Source organism: Oncorhynchus gorbuscha, linkage group LG02 (assembly GCF_021184085.1).
Source record: "Oncorhynchus gorbuscha isolate QuinsamMale2020 ecotype Even-year linkage group LG02, OgorEven_v1.0, whole genome shotgun sequence".
Classification (NCBI taxonomy): domain Eukaryota; kingdom Metazoa; phylum Chordata; class Actinopteri; order Salmoniformes; family Salmonidae; genus Oncorhynchus; species Oncorhynchus gorbuscha.
Window position 1 is genome coordinate 2,217,988 of NC_060174.1, and position 19,739 is coordinate 2,237,726.

General features: G+C 45.3%; 1 protein-coding gene across 1 annotated transcript in view; it reads right to left on the minus strand.

Moving 5' to 3' along the window:
• Positions 1-19,739, minus strand: part of LOC123995389 (cyclin-dependent kinase-like 5) — a 182,837-nt gene that overhangs the window by 154,593 nt on the left and 8,505 nt on the right. The window contains exons 6-8 of the mRNA XM_046298961.1: positions 3,092-3,182; positions 2,742-2,931; positions 1,720-1,800 (exon numbers count right to left, since the gene is read on the minus strand). Of these exons, the coding sequence (XP_046154917.1) occupies positions 1,720-1,800; positions 2,742-2,931; positions 3,092-3,182 (362 nt within the window). The remainder of the gene's footprint in view (positions 1-1,719; positions 1,801-2,741; positions 2,932-3,091; positions 3,183-19,739) is intronic.

A 19,739-nucleotide genomic window follows, 5' to 3' on the forward strand; every position in this document is an offset into this window, starting at 1 on the left:
TTACAGATACATGACATTACAGATACATTACAGATACATGACATTACAGATACATACCATTACAGATACATACCATTACAGATACATACCATTACAGATACATTACATTACAGATACATTACAGATACATTACAGATACATGACATTACAGATACATTACAGATACATGACATTACATATACATTACAGATACATGACATTACAGATACATTACATTACAGATACATTACAGATACATGACATTACAGATACATTACAGTACAGATACATTACAGATACATTACAGATACATGACATTACAGATACATTACAGATACATGACATTACAGATACATGACATTACAGATACATTACAGATACATGACATTACAGATACATTACATTACAGATACATTACAGATACATGACATTACAGATACATTACAGATGCATGACATTACAGATACATGACATTACAGATACATTACAGATACATGACATTACAGATACATTACAGATACATGACATTACAGATACATTACATTACAGATACATTACAGATACATGACATTACAGATACATTACATTACAGATACATTACATTACAGATACATGACATTACAGATACATGACATTACAGATACATGACATTACATTTACATTTACATTTAAGTCATTTAGCAGACGCTCTTATCCAGAGCGACTTACAAATTGGTGCATTCACCTTATGACATCCAGTGGGACAGTCACTTAACAATAGTGCATCTAAAACTTAGGGGGGTGGGGTGAGAGGGATTACTTAACCTATCCTAGGTATTCCTTAAAGAGGTGGGGTTTCAGATATACAGATATATGACAGATGACAGATATGACATTACAGATACATTACATTACAGATACATGACATTACAGATGCATTACAGATACATGACATTACAGATATATGACATTACAGATACATAACATTACAGATACATGACATTACAGATACATGACATTACAGATACATGACATTACAGATACATACAATTACAGATACATACCATTACAGATACATACCATTACAGATACATACCATTACAGATACATGACATTACAGATACATGACATTACAGATACATGACATTACAGATACATGACATTACAGATACATACCATTACAGATACATGACATTACAGATACATGACATTACAGATACATGACATTACAGATACATACCATTACAGATACATACCATTACAGATACATGACATTACAGATACATTACAGATACATTACATTACAGATACATTACATTACAGATACATTACATTACAGATGCATTACAGATACATTACAGATACATTACATTACAGATACATTACATTACAGATACATTACAGATACATTACATTACAGATACATTACATTACAGATAAATGACATTACAGATACATTACAGATACATTACATTACAGATACATTACAGATACATTACATTACAGATACATTACATTACAGATAAATGACATTACAGATACATTACATTACAGATACATTACATTACAGATACATGACATTACAGATGCATGACATTACAGATGCATGACATTACAGATACATGACAATACAGATACATGATATTACAGATACATTAGAGGCATGTGTTTTAATGGAATGTAGAGTCATACCCTACTTTCAGTGTGAATCAGCATAACCCTAAACCTAACCCCAGTAGCATCCCTGACCTCTGACCTTACCTTCATGAGGTCCAGCAGGGGTCCACTGATGAACCCCAGGTACTTCCTCTCCAGAGTGGTGGGGTGGTTCACTGCTGGGAACTGAAAAGCACACAACAAATAGCATGGTTTGCGTGTCATGCCTCTACCACCATCAGCAGCCAGTCAGCCAGCCTGACCGTCAGCCAGCCTGCCCGTCAACCAGTCAGTCAGTCAGTCAGCTAGTAAACCAGCGAGTCAGTCAGTCTTCCCGCCAACCAGCCAGTCATTCAAAAAGCCAGCTAGCCAGCCAGCCAGCTAGCCAGCCAGCTAGCAAGACAACCACCCGGTCGGTCAACCAGCCAGTCAACCAGCTAGTCAGCCAACCAGTCTGTCAGTCATCCAGACAGCCAGTCAGTCAGTAATGCCAGTCAGCAAGTCAACCAGTCATACAGCGAGTCAACCAGCCAGTCAGTCAACCAGCCAGCCAACCCGCCAACCAGTCAGTAAACCAGCCAGCTAGTCTGTACACAAGCCAGTCAGCCAGCCAACCAGTCAATTAACAATTCAATCAGCCAGTCAACAAGCCAGCCGGTCGGTCAGTCAACCAGCCAGTCAACCGGCTAGTCAGCCAACCAGTCTGTCAGTCACCCAGCCAGCCAACAAGCCCGCCGGTCAGTCAACCAGCCAGTCAACCAGCTAGTCAGCCAACCAGTCTGTCAGTCATCCAGCCAGCCAACAAGCCAGCCAGTCGGTCAACCAGCCAGTCAACCAGCAAGTCAGTAATGATCTGAACCACTCCTCAAGGCAGAATGGAGATAAATGATGTGTCACTGTGATCCAATCAGTCATGCCACAGCTAGCAAGAGAGAGGGGGAGAGGACAGAAAAAGAGATGGAGAGAGAGAGAAAATACTGAAATAAGACCAGAGATCGAGAGATGGAGTGAGTTGGAAAGAACAGGAAGAAGAGAAGAGTAAGAGCGCATGTGAGGGGGAGTGAGGGGAAGAGAGGTGGACAGATAGAGGAGTACTGAGAGCAGAGACCGTTTCCAGCCTGTCCTACCCTTAGCCCGTGGAATCGAGGGTTATTGTAGAAGAGTTTCATCTGTTCAGTAGGCAGTGGTCCCAGGACCTTCTGGATGATGAAAAGCTGATCTATCTCACTCTCTCCTGGGAACAACGGCTGGCCATCACTCAGCTCCCCCAGGATACAGCCTACTGACCACATGTCAACTGCCTTACCATACGGAGCCCTGGGGGAAGACGGGAGAGAGGGTGTTGGTCATTATAATTGTATGGTTCATGTCTGCAGTATCCTACCTGTACTGCACACCATTAACACGTGTTGGTGCATGTTTACAGTATCCAGGTAGAATGGACTCAACCAGAATGACACACATACACGAAACTCACCCCAGCAGTAGTTCTGGAGAGCGGTACCATCTAGTGGCCACGTACTCTGTGTAGTTGGCATCATTTCCCTCTGAGAGATTACGGGCGAAGCCTGACAAGAGAAGACAGACAGTGCAGTGAATAAGAGAGAGAACAGGAAGTGACCTCAGAGACCAACTAACCAGGAACACAGCTAAGACAGTAAAATCATTTCAGTAGGATGATGAGGACACAGGAACAACAGTCTAAGAGCAACCAGTGAGACCCCCCCTCTCTCGCTCTCTGTATTAATTGATTCAACAGAATGAGTCAACACTGAGCAGCTAAACATAGACTGTAGATGTACTGCTCTACAGAGTATATTGACGTATCAGGGTGCTCAAAGAAATGTTTCACTTCGTGATGTGCTTTATCATAGTATCTGGTACGACCAGAACACCAACCTGGCTATATACCATAGTGTCTGGTACCACCCAACACCAACCTGACTATCATAGTGTCTGGTACCACCCAACACCAACCTGACTATCATAGTGTCTGGTACCACCCAACACCAACCTGACTATATATCATAGTGTCTGGTACCACCCAACACCAACCTGACTATCATAGTGTCTGGTACCACCCAACACCAACCTGACTATCATAGTGTCTGGTACCACCCAACACCAACCTGACTATATATCATAGTGTCTGGTACCACCCAACACCAACCTGACTATATATCATAGTGTCTGGTACCACCCAACACCAACCTGACTATATATCATAGTGTCTGGTACCACCCAACACCAACCTGACTATATATCATAGTGTCTGGTACCACCCAACACCAACCTGACTATCATAGTGTCTTTTACCACCCAACACCAACCTGACTATCATAGTGTCTGGTACCACCCAACACCAACCTGACTATATACCATAGTGTCTGGTACCACCCAACACCAACCTGACTATATACCATAGTGTCTGGTACCACCCAACACCAACCTGACTATCATAGTGTCTGGTACCACCCAACACCAACCTGACTATCATAGTGTCTGGTACCACCCAACACCAACCTGACTATATAACATAGTGTCTGGTACCACCCAACACCAACCTGACTATCATAGTGTCTGGTACCACCCAACACCAACCTGACTATCATAGTGTCTGGTACCACCCAACACCAACCTGACTATATAACATAGTGTCTGGTACCACCCAACACCAACCTGACTATATAACATAGTGTCTGGTACCACCCAACACCAACCTGACTATCATAGTGTCTGGTACCACCCAACACCAACCTGACTATCATAGTGTCTGGTACCACCCAACACCAACCTGACTATATAACATAGTGTCTGGTACCACCCAACACCAACCTGACTATATAACATAGTGTCTGGTACCACCCAACACCAACCTGACTATCATAGTGTCTGGTACCACCCAACACCAACCTGACTATCATAGTGTCTGGTACCACCCAACACCAACCTGACTATATACCATAGTGTCTGGTACCACTCAACACCAACCTGACTATATAACATAGTGTCTGGTACCACCAGAACACCAACCTGACTATATACCATAGTGTCTGGTACCACCCAACACCAACCTGACTATATAACATAGTGTCTGGTACCACCCAACACCAACCTGACTATATATCATAGTGTCTGGTACCACCCAACACCAACCTGACTATCATAGTGTCTGGTACCACCCAACACCAACCTGACTATCATAGTGTCTGGTACCACCAGAACACCAACCTGACTATATACCATAGTGTCTGGTACCACCCAACACCAACCTGACTATCATAGTGTCTGGTACCACCCAACACCAACCTGACTATTATAGTGTCTGGTACCACCCAACACCAACCTGACTATCATAGTGTCTGGTACCACCCAACACCAACCTGACTATATATCATAGTGTCTGGTACCACCAGAACACCAATCTGACTATATAACATAGTGTCTGGTACCACCCAACACCAACCTGACTATATATCATAGTGTGTGGTACCACCCAACACCAACCTGACTATATATCATAGTGTCTGGTACCACCCAACACCAACCTGACTATCATAGTGTCTGGTACCACCCAACACCAACCTGACTATATACCATAGTGTCTGGTACCACCAGAACACCAACCTGACTATATACCATAGTGTCTGGTACCACCCAACACCAACCTGACTATATACCATAGTGTCTGGTACCACCCAACACCAACCTGACTATCATAGTGTCTGGTACCACCCAACACCAACCTGACTATCATAGTGTCTGGTACCACCCAACACCAACCTGACTATATACCATAGTGTCTGGTACCACCAGAACACCAACCTGACTATATACCATAGTGTCTGGTACCACCCAACACCAACCTGACTATATATCATAGTGTCTGGTACCACCCAACACCAACCTGACTATCATAGTGTCTGGTACCACCCAACACCAACCTGACTATCATAGTGTCTGGTACCACCCAACACCAACCTGACTATCATAGTGTCTGGTACCACCCAACACCAACCTGACTATCATAGTGTCTGGTACCACCCAACACCAACCTGACTATCATAGTGTCTGGTACCACCCAACACCAACCTGACTATCATAGTGTCTGGTACCACCCAACACCAACCTGACTATATATCATAGTGTCTGGTACCACCCAACACCAACCTGACTATTATAGTGTCTGGTACCACCCAACACCAACCTGACTATATAACATAGTGTCTGGTACCACCCAACACCAACCTGACTATCATAGTGTCTGGTACCACCCAACACCAACCTGACTATCATAGTGTCTGGTACCACCAGAACACCAACCTGACTATATACCATAGTGTCTGGTACCACCCAACACCAACCTGACTATCATAGTGTCTGGTACCACCCAACACCAACCTGACTATTATAGTGTCTGGTACCACCCAACACCAACCTGACTATCATAGTGTCTGGTACCACCCAACACCAACCTGACTATATATCATAGTGTCTGGTACCACCAGAACACCAATCTGACTATATAACATAGTGTCTGGTACCACCCAACACCAACCTGACTATATATCATAGTGTGTGGTACCACCCAACACCAACCTGACTATATATCATAGTGTCTGGTACCACCCAACACCAACCTGACTATCATAGTGTCTGGTACCACCCAACACCAACCTGACTATATACCATAGTGTCTGGTACCACCAGAACACCAACCTGACTATATACCATAGTGTCTGGTACCACCCAACACCAACCTGACTATAAACCATAGTGTCTGGTACCACCCAACACCAACCTGACTATCATAGTGTCTGGTACCACCCAACACCAACCTGACTATCATCTGGTACCACCCAACACCAACCTGACTCTGGTACCACCCAACACCAACCTGACTATATACCATAGTGTCTGGTACCACCAGAACACCAACCTGACTATATACCATAGTGTCTGGTACCACCCAACACCAACCTGACTATATATCATAGTGTCTGGTACCACCCAACACCAACCTGACTATCATAGTGTCTGGTACCACCCAACACCAACCTGACTATCATAGTGTCTGGTACCACCCAACACCAACCTGACTATCATAGTGTCTGGTACCACCCAACACCAACCTGACTATCATAGTGTCTGGTACCACCCAACACCAACCTGACTATCATAGTGTCTGGTACCACCCAACACCAACCTGACTATCATAGTGTCTGGTACCACCCAACACCAACCTGACTATCATAGTGTCTGGTACCACCCAACACCAACCTGACTATATATCATAGTGTCTGGTACCACCCAACACCAACCTGACTATTATAGTGTCTGGTACCACCCAACACCAACCTGACTATATAACATAGTGTCTGGTACCACCCAACACCAACCTCACTATTATAGTGTCTGGTACCACCAGGACACCAACCTGACTATTATAGTGTCTGGTACCACCCAACACCAACCTGACTATCATAGTGTCCGGTACCACCAGAACACCAACCTGGCTATATACCATAGTGTCTGGTACCACCAGAACACCAACCTGACTATATAACATAGTGTCTGGTACCACCCAACACCAACCTGACTATCATAGTGTCTGGTACCACCCAACACCAACCTGACTATATACCATAGTGTCTGGTACCACCCAACACCAACCTGACTATCATAGTGTCTGGTACCACCCAACACCAACCTGACTATATAACATAGTGTCTGGTACCACCCAACACCAACCTGACTATCATAGTGTCTGGTACCACCCAACACCAACCTGACTATATAACATAGTGTCTGGTACCACCCAACACCAACCTGACTATCATAGTGTCTGGTACCACCCAACACCAACCTGACTATCATAGTGTCTGGTACCACCCAACACCAACCTGACTATCATAGTGTCTGGTACCACCCAACACCAACCTGACTATATATCATAGTGTCTGGTACCACCCAACACCAACCTGACTATATACCATAGTGTCTGGTACCACCCAACACCAACCTGACTATATACCATAGTGTCTGGTACCACCAGAACACCAACCTGACTATCATAGTGTCTGGTACCACCCAACACCAACCTGACTATATAACATAGTGTCTGGTACCACCCAACACCAACCTGACTATCATAGTGTCTGGTACCACCCAACACCAACCTGACTATCATAGTGTCTGGTACCACCAGAACACCAACCTGACTATCATAGTGTCTGGTACCACCCAACACCAACCTGACTATATAACATAGTGTCTGGTACCACCCAACACCAACCTGACTATATACCATAGTGTCTGGTACCACCCAACACCAACCTGACTATATAACATAGTGTCTGGTACCACCCAACACCAACCTGACTATCATAGTGTCTGGTACCACCCAACACCAACCTGACTATATAACATAGTGTCTGGTACCACCCAACACCAACCTGACTATCATAGTGTCTGGTACCACCCAACACCAACCTGACTATCATAGTGTCTGGTACCACCCAACACCAACCTGACTATCATAGTGTCTGGTACCACCCAACACCAACCTGGCTATATACCATAGTGTCTGGTACCACCCAACACCAACCTGGCTATATAACATAGTGTCTGGTACCACCCAACACCAACCTGGCTATATACCATAGTGTCTGGTACCACCCAACACCAACCTGACTATCATAGTGTCTGGTACCACCCAACACCAACCTGACTATATAACATAGTGTCTGGTACCACCCAACACCAACCTGACTATATAACATAGTGTCTGGTACCACCCAACACCAACCTGACTATCATAGTGTCTGGTACCACCCAACACCAACCTGACTATATAACATAGTGTCTGGTACCACCCAACACCAACCTGACTATATAACATAGTGTCTGGTACCACCCAACACCAACCTGACGATCATAGTGTCTGGTACCACCCAACACCAACCTGACTATCATAGTGTCTGGTACCACCCAACACCAACCTGACTATATAACATAGTGTCTGGTACTACCCAACACCAACCTGACTATATAACATAGTGTCTGGTACCACCCAACACCAACCTGACTATCATAGTGTCTGGTACCACCCAACACCAACCTGACTATATAACATAGTGTCTGGTACCACCCAACACCAACCTGACTATCATAGTGTCTGGTACCACCCAACACCAACCTGACTATATACCATAGTGTCTGGTACCACCAGAACACCAACCTGACTATATACCATAGTGTCTGGTACCACCCAACACCAACCTGACTATATACCATAGTGTCTGGTACCACCCAACACCAACCTGACTATCATAGTGTCTGGTACCACCCAACACCAACCTGACTATCATAGTGTCTGGTACCACCCAACACCAACCTGACTATATACCATAGTGTCTGGTACCACCCAACACCAACCTGACTATATACCATAGTGTCTGGTACCACCCAACACCAACCTGACTATCATAGTGTCTGGTACCACCCAACACCAACCTGACTATCATAGTGTCTGGTACCACCAGAACACCAACCTGACTATATACCATAGTGTCTGGTACCACCCAACACCAACCTGACTATATAACATAGTGTCTGGTACCACCCAACACCAACCTGACTAGTGTCTGGTACCACCCAACACCAACCTGACTATCATAGTGTCTGGTACCACCAGAACACCAACCTGACTATATACCATAGTGTCTGGTACCACCCAACACCAACCTGACTATATAACATAGTGTCTGGTACCACCCAACACCAACCTGCCTATATAACATAGTGTCTGGTACCACCCAACACCAACCTGTGTGTCTGGTACCACCCAACACCAACCTGACTATCATAGTGTCTGGTACCACCCAACACCAACCTGACTATATACCATAGTGTCTGGTACCACCCAACACCAACCTGACTATCATAGTGTCTGGTACCACCCAACACCAACCTGACTATCATAGTGTCTGGTACCACCCAACACCAACCTGACTATCATAGTGTCTGGTACCACCCAACACCAACCTGACTATCATAGTGTCTGGTACCACCCAACACCAACCTGACTATATACCATAGTGTCTGGTACCACCAGAACACCAACCTGACTATATACCATAGTGTCTGGTACCACCCAACACCAACCTGACTATCATAGTGTCTGGTACCACCCAACACCAACCTGACTATCATAGTGTCTGGTACCACCCAACACCAACCTGACTATCATAGTGTCTGGTACCACCCAACACCAACCTGACTATATACCATAGTGTCTGGTACCACCCAACACCAACCTGACTATCATAGTGTCTGGTACCACCCAACACCAACCTGACTATCATAGTGTCTGGTACCACCCAACACCAACCTGACTATTATAGTGTCTGGTACCACCCAACACCAACCTGACTATATAACATAGTGTCTGGTACCACCCAACACCAACCTGACTATTATAGTGTCTGGTACCACCAGGACACCAACCTGACTATTATAGTGTCTGGTACCACCCAACACCAACCTGACTATCATAGTGTCCGGTACCACCAGAACACCAACCTGACTATATACCATAGTGTCTGGTACCACCCAACACCAACCTGACTATCATAGTGTCTGGTACCACCAGAACACCAACCTGACTATATACCATAGTGTCTGGTACCACCCAACACCAACCTGACTATCATAGTGTCTGGTACCACCCAACACCAACCTGACTATCATAGTGTCTGGTACCACCCAACACCAACCTGACTATCATAGTGTCTGGTACCACCCAACACCAACCTGACTATATAACATAGTGTCTGGTACCACCCAACACCAACCTGACTATCATAGTGTCTGGTACCACCCAACACCAACCTGACTATATAACATAGTGTCTGGTACCACCCAACACCAACCTGACTATATACCATAGTGTCTGGTACCACCCAACACCAACCTGGCTATCATAGTGTCTGGTACCACCCAACACCAACCTGACTATCATAGTGTCTGGTACCACCCAACACCAACCTGACTATATACCATAGTGTCTGGTACCACCCAACACCAACCTGACTATATACCATAGTGTCTGGTACCACCCAACACCAACCTGGCTATATACCATAGTGTCTGGTACCACCCAACACCAACCTGACTATATATCATAGTGTCTGGTACCACCCAACACCAACCTGACTATCATAGTGTCTGGTACCACCCAACACCAACCTGACTATCATAGTGTCTGGTACCACCCAACACCAACCTGACTATATAACATAGTGTCTGGTACCACCCAACACCAACCTGACTATATAACATAGTGTCTGGTACCACCCAACACCAACCTGACTATATAACATAGTGTCTGGTACCACCCAACACCAACCTGACTATCATAGTGTCTGGTACCACCCAACACCAACCTGACTATCATAGTGTCTGGTACCACCCAACACCAACCTGACTATCATAGTGTCTGGTACCACCCAACACCAACCTGACTATATAACATAGTGTCTGGTACCACCCAACACCAACCTGACTATATACCATAGTGTCTGGTACCACCCAACACCAACCTGACTATATAACATAGTGTCTGGTACCACCCAACACCAACCTGACTATATAACATAGTGTCTGGTACCACCCAACACCAACCTGACTATCATAGTGTCTGGTACCACCCAACACCAACCTGACTATATATCATAGTGTCTGGTACCACCCAACACCAACCTGACTATCATAGTGTCTGGTACCACCCAACACCAACCTGACTATCATAGTGTCTGGTACCACCCAACACCAACCTGACTATCATAGTGTCTGGTACCACCCAACACCAACCTGACTATATATCATAGTGTCTGGTACCACCCAACACCAACCTGACTATATAACATAGTGTCTGGTACCACCCAACACCAACCTGACTATCATAGTGTCTGGTACCACCCAACACCAACCTGACTATCATAGTGTCTGGTACCACCCAACACCAACCTGACTATCATAGTGTCTGGTACCACCCAACACCAACCTGACTATCATAGTGTCTGGTACCACCCAACACCAACCTGACTATATAACATAGTGTCTGGTACCACCCAACACCAACCTGACTATCATAGTGTCTGGTACCACCCAACACCAACCTGACTATATAACATAGTGTCTGGTACCACCCAACACCAACCTGACTATATACCATAGTGTCTGGTACCACCCAACACCAACCTGGCTATCATAGTGTCTGGTACCACCCAACACCAACCTGACTATCATAGTGTCTGGTACCACCCAACACCAACCTGACTATATACCATAGTGTCTGGTACCACCCAACACCAACCTGACTATATACCATAGTGTCTGGTACCACCCAACACCAACTTGGCTATATACCATAGTGTCTGGTACCACCCAACACCAACCTGACTATATATCATAGTGTCTGGTACCACCCAACACCAACCTGACTATCATAGTGTCTGGTACCACCCAACACCAACCTGACTATCATAGTGTCTGGTACCACCCAACACCAACCTGACTATATAACATAGTGTCTGGTACCACCCAACACCAACCTGACTATATAACATAGTGTCTGGTACCACCCAACACCAACCTGACTATATAACATAGTGTCTGGTACCACCCAACACCAACCTGACTATCATAGTGTCTGGTACCACCCAACACCAACCTGACTATCATAGTGTCTGGTACCACCCAACACCAACCTGACTATCATAGTGTCTGGTACCACCCAACACCAACCTGACTATATAACATAGTGTCTGGTACCACCCAACACCAACCTGACTATATACCATAGTGTCTGGTACCACCCAACACCAACCTGACTATATAACATAGTGTCTGGTACCACCCAACACCAACCTGACTATATAACATAGTGTCTGGTACCACCCAACACCAACCTGACTATCATAGTGTCTGGTACCACCCAACACCAACCTGACTATATATCATAGTGTCTGGTACCACCCAACACCAACCTGACTATCATAGTGTCTGGTACCACCCAACACCAACCTGACTATCATAGTGTCTGGTACCACCCAACACCAACCTGACTATCATAGTGTCTGGTACCACCCAACACCAACCTGACTATATATCATAGTGTCTGGTACCACCCAACACCAACCTGACTATATAACATAGTGTCTGGTACCACCCAACACCAACCTGACTATCATAGTGTCTGGTACCACCCAACACCAACCTGACTATCATAGTGTCTGGTACCACCCAACACCAACCTGACTATCATAGTGTCTGGTACCACCCAACACCAACCTGACTATATAACATAGTGTCTGGTACCACCCAACACCAACCTGACTATATAACATAGTGTCTGGTACCACCCAACACCAACCTGACTATATATCATAGTGTCTGGTACCACCCAACACCAACCTGACTATATAACATAGTGTCTGGTACCACCCAACACCAACCTGACTATCATAGTGTCTGGTACCACCCAACACCAACCTGACTATCATAGTGTCTGGTACCACCCAACACCAACCTGACTATATATCATAGTGTCTGGTACCACCCAACACCAACCTGACTATATAACATAGTGTCTGGTACCACCCAACACCAACCTGACTATCATAGTGTCTGGTACCACCCAACACCAACCTGACTATCATAGTGTCTGGTACCACCCAACACCAACCTGACTATCATAGTGTCTGGTACCACCCAACACCAACCTGACTATATAACATAGTGTCTGGTACCACCCAACACCAACCTGACTATATAACATAGTGTCTGGTACCACCCAACACCAACCTGACTATATATCATAGTGTCTGGTACCACCCAACACCAACCTGACTATATAACATAGTGTCTGGTACCACCCAACACCAACCTGACTATCATAGTGTCTGGTACCACCCAACACCAACCTGACTATCATAGTGTCTGGTACCACCCAACACCAACCTGACTATCATAGTGTCTGGTACCACCCAACACCAACCTGACTATATACCATAGTGTCTGGTACCACCCAACACCAACCTGACTATATAACATAGTGTCTGGTACCACCCAACACCAACCTGACTATATATCATAGTGTCTGGTACCACCCAACACCAACCTGACTATCATAGTGTCTGGTACCACCCAACACCAACCTGACTATATACCATAGTGTCTGGTACCACCCAACACCAACCTGACTATCATAGTGTCTGGTACCACCCAACACCAACCTGACTATCATAGTGTCTGGTACCACCCAACACCAACCTGACTATCATAGTGTCTGGTACCACCCAACACCAACCTGGCTATATACCATAGTGTCTGGTACCACCCAACACCAACCTGGCTATATAACATAGTGTCTGGTACCACCCAACACCAACCTGGCTATATACCATAGTGTCTGGTACCACCCAACACCAACCTGACTATCATAGTGTCTGGTACCACCCAACACCAACCTGACTATCATAGTGTCTGGTACCACCCAACACCAACCTGACTATATACCATAGTGTCTGGTACCACCCAACACCAACCTGCCTATATAACAGTGTCTGGTACCACCCAACACCAACCTGACTATATACCATAGTGTCTGGTACCACCCAACACCAACCTGACTATCATAGTGTCTGGTACCACCCAACACCAACCTGACTATCATAGTGTCTGGTACCACCCAACACCAACCTGACTATCATAGTGTCTGGTACCACCCAACACCAACCTGACTATATAACATAGTGTCTGGTACCACCCAACACCAACCTGACTATATAACATAGTGTCTGGTACCACCCAACACCAACCTGACTATATATCATAGTGTCTGGTACCACCCAACACCAACCTGACTATATAACATAGTGTCTGGTACCACCCAACACCAACCTGACTATCATAGTGTCTGGTACCACCCAACACCAACCTGACTATCATAGTGTCTGGTACCACCCAACACCAACCTGACTATATAACATAGTGTCTGGTACCACCCAACACCAACCTGACTATCATAGACTATCATAGTGTCTGGTACCACCCAACACCAACCTGACTATCATAGTGTCTGGTACCACCCAACACCAACCTGACTATATACCATAGTGTCTGGTACCACCCAACACCAACCTGACTATATATCATAGTGTCTGGTACCACCCAACACCAACCTGACTATATATCATAGTGTCTGGTACCACCCAACACCAACCTGACTATATACCATAGTGTCTGGTACCACCCAACACCAACCTGACTATCATAGTGTCTGGTACCACCCAACACCAACCTGACTATATACCATAGTGTCTGGTACCACCCAACACCAACCTGACTATCATAGTGTCTGGTACCACCCAACACCAACCTGACTATCATAGTGTCTGGTACCACCCAACACCAACCTGACTATCATAGTGTCTGGTACCACCCAACACCAACCTGACTATCATAGTGTCTGGTACCACCCAACACCAACCTGACTATATACCATAGTGTCTGGTACCACCCAACACCAACCTGACTATCATAGTGTCTGGTACCACCCAACACCAACCTGACTATATAACATAGTGTCTGGTACCACCCAACACCAACCTGACTATATATCATAGTGTCTGGTACCACCCAACACCAACCTGACTATATACCATAGTGTCTGGTACCACCCAACACCAACCTGACTATATAACATAGTGTCTGGTACCACCCAACACCAACCTGACTATATACCATAGTGTCTGGTACCACCCAACACCAACCTGACTATATAACATAGTGTCTGGTACCACCCAACACCAACCTGACTATATAACATAGTGTCTGGTACCACCCAACACCAACCTGACTATATAACATAGTGTCTGGTACCACCCAACACCAACCTGACTATATACCATAGTGTCTGGTACCACCCAACACCAACCTGACTATATAACATAGTGTCTGGTACCACCCAACACCAACCTGACTATATAACATAGTGTCTGGTACCACCCAACACCAACCTGACTATATAACATAGTGTCTGGTACCACCCAACACCAACCTGACTATATAACATAGTGTCTGGTACCACCCAACACCAACCTGACTATATAACATAGTGTCTGGTACCACCCAACACCAACCTGACTATATAACATAGTGTCTGGTACCACCCAACACCAACCTGACTATATAACATAGTGTCTGGTACCACCCAACACCAACCTGACTATATAACATAGTGTCTGGTACCACCCAACACCAACCTGACTATATAACATAGTGTCTGGTACCACCCAACACCAACCTGACTATATAACATAGTGTCTGGTACCACCCAACACCAACCTGACTATATAACATAGTGTCTGGTACCACCCAACACCAACCTGACTATATAACATAGTGTCTGGTACCACCCAACACCAACCTGACTATATAACATAGTGTCTGGTACCACCCAACACCAACCTGACTATATACATAACATAGTGTCTGGTACCACCCAACACCAACCTGACTATATATCATAGTGTCTGGTACCACCCAACACCAACCTGACTATATAACATAGTGTCTGGTACCACCCAACACCAACCTGACTATCATAGTGTCTGGTACCACCCAACACCAACCTGACTATCATAGTGTCTGGTACCACCCAACACCAACCTGACTATATAACATAGTGTCTGGTACCACCCAACACCAACCTGACTATCATAGTGTCTGGTACCACCCAACACCAACCTGACTATCATAGTGTCTGGTACCACCCAACACCAACCTGACTATATACCATAGTGTCTGGTACCACCCAACACCAACCTGACTATATATCATAGTGTCTGGTACCACCCAACACCAACCTGACTATATATCATAGTGTCTGGTACCACCCAACACCAACCTGACTATATACCATAGTGTCTGGTACCACCCAACACCAACCTGACTATCATAGTGTCTGGTACCACCCAACACCAACCTGACTATATACCATAGTGTCTGGTACCACCCAACACCAACCTGACTATATCATAGTGTCTGGTACCACCCAACACCAACCTGACTATCATAGTGTCTGGTACCACCCAACACCAACCTGACTATATACATAGTGTCTGGTACCACCCAACACCAACCTGACTATATAACATAGTGTCTGGTACCACCCAACACCAACCTGACTATCATAGTGTCTGGTACCACCCAACACCAACCTGACTATATACCATAGTGTCTGGTACCACCCAACACCAACCTGACTATCATAGTGTCTGGTACCACCCAACACCAACCTGACTATATAACATAGTGTCTGGTACCACCCAACACCAACCTGACTATATAACATAGTGTCTGGTACCACCCAACACCAACCTGACTATATAACATAGTGTCTGGTACCACCCAACACCAACCTGACTATATAACATAGTGTCTGGTACCACCCAACACCAACCTGACTATATAACATAGTGTCTGGTACCACCCAACACCAACCTGACTATATACCATAGTGTCTGGTACCACCCAACACCAACCTGACTATATAACATAGTGTCTGGTACCACCCAACACCAACCTGACTATATAACATAGTGTCTGGTACCACCCAACACCAACCTGACTATATAACATAGTGTCTGGTACCACCCAACACCAACCTGACTATATAACATAGTGTCTGGTACCACCCAACACCAACCTGACTATATAACATAGTGTCTGGTACCACCCAACACCAACCTGACTATATAACATAGTGTCTGGTACCACCCAACACCAACCTGACTATATACCATAGTGTCTGGTACCACCCAACACCAACCTGACTATATAACATAGTGTCTGGTACCACCCAACACCAACCTGACTATATAACATAGTGTCTGGTACCACCCAACACCAACCTGACTATATAACATAGTGTCTGGTACCACCCAACACCAACCTGACTATATAACATAGTGTCTGGTACCACCCAACACCAACCTGACTATATAACATAGTGTCTGGTACCACCCAACACCAACCTGACTATATAACATAGTGTCTGGTACCACCCAACACCAACCTGACTATATAACATAGTGTCTGGTACCACCCAACACCAACCTGACTATATAACATAGTGTCTGGTACCACCCAACACCAACCTGACTATATAACATAGTGTCTGGTACCACCCAACACCAACCTGACTATATAACATAGTGTCTGGTACCACCCAACACCAACCTGACTATATAACATAGTGTCTGGTACCACCCAACACCAACCTGACTATATACCATAGTGTCTGGTACCACCCAACACCAACCTGACTATATAACATAGTGTCTGGTACCACCCAACACCAACCTGACTATATAACATAGTGTCTGGTACCACCCAACACCAACCTGACTATATAACATAGTGTCTGGTACCACCCAACACCAACCTGACTATATAACATAGTGTCTGGTACCACCCAACACCAACCTGACTATATACCATAGTGTCTGGTACCACCCAACACCAACCTGACTATATAACATAGTGTCTGGTACCACCCAACACCAACCTGACTATATAACATAGTGTCTGGTACCACCCAACACCAACCTGACTATATAACATAGTGTCTGGTACCACCCAACACCAACCTGACTATATAACATAGTGTCTGGTACCACCCAACACCAACCTGACTATATAACATAGTGTCTGGTACCACCCAACACCAACCTGACTGACTGGATGTGCAGCAGAATATTATCACATGACAATGAAAGAAAGAATGAAACAGCATTCAAAGGGAAAATACACGTGAAAAATAGTAGCAATCAATGTGGTAGTAACAACCCCAAGACCACATGGAATGAGGAGAGCTGTGTGTCAACATGGAATGAGGAGAGCTGTGTGTCAACATGGAATGAGGACAGCTGTGTGTCAACATGGAATGAGGACAGCTGTGTGTCCACATGGAATGAGGAGAGCTGTGTGTCAACATGGAATGAGGAGAGCTGTGTGTCAACATGGAATGAGGAGAGCTGTGTGTCAACATGGAATGAGGAGAGCTGTGTGTCAACATGGAATGAGGAGAGCTGTGTGTCAACATGGAATGAGGACAGCTGTGTGTCAACATGGAATGAGGAGAGCTGTGTGTCAACATGGAATGAGGAGAGCTGTGTGTCAACATGGAATGAGGAGAGCTGTGTGTCAACATGGAATGAGGAGAGCTGTGTGTCAACATGGAATGAGGAGAGCTGTGTGTCAACATATGGTGTCTGACATTATGTTGCCAATCTTTGGTGAGAGACTGACAACCTGCTGAGGCTCGGAGTGTTAGTGAGTGAGTGAGTGAGTGAGTGAGTGAGTGAGTGAGTGAGTGAGTGAGTGAGTGAGTGAGTGAGTGAGTGAGTGAGTGAGTGAGTGAGTGAGTGAGTGAGTGAGTGAGTGAGTGAGTCGGAGTGTCAGACAGACACTAACCTTCCAGAGAAGACAGGCTAACATAACTCCATATGAAGACTAGCTGTTTCTATAGGAACTTAAATCAACATGTTAATGGCTAAGGACAGTTGATACAGGGTAGAACAGTAGAGACTAGGGTTAGGGTTAGGGTTTAACAGGATACAGGGTAGAACAGTAGAGACTAGGGTTAGGGTTAGGGTTTAACAGGATACAGGGTAGAACAGTAGAGACTAGGGTTAGGGTTAGGGTTTAACAGGATACAGGGTAGAACAGTAGAGACTAGGGTTAGGGTTAGGGTTTAACAGGATACAGGGTAGAACAGTAGAGACTAGGGTTAGGGTTAGGGTTTAACAGGATACAGGGTAGAACAGTAGAGACTAGGGTTAGGGTTAGGGTTTAACAGGATACAGGGTAGAACAGTAGAGACTAGGGTTAGGGTTAGGGTTTAACAGGATACAGGGTAGAACAGTAGAGACTAGGGTTAGGGTTAGGGTTTAACAGGATACAGGGTAGAACAGTAGAGACTAGGGTTAGGGTTAGATTCTCTAACAGGTTGGTGCTGTTACTGACTGAATGAAGATGACAGACAGACAGGTTGC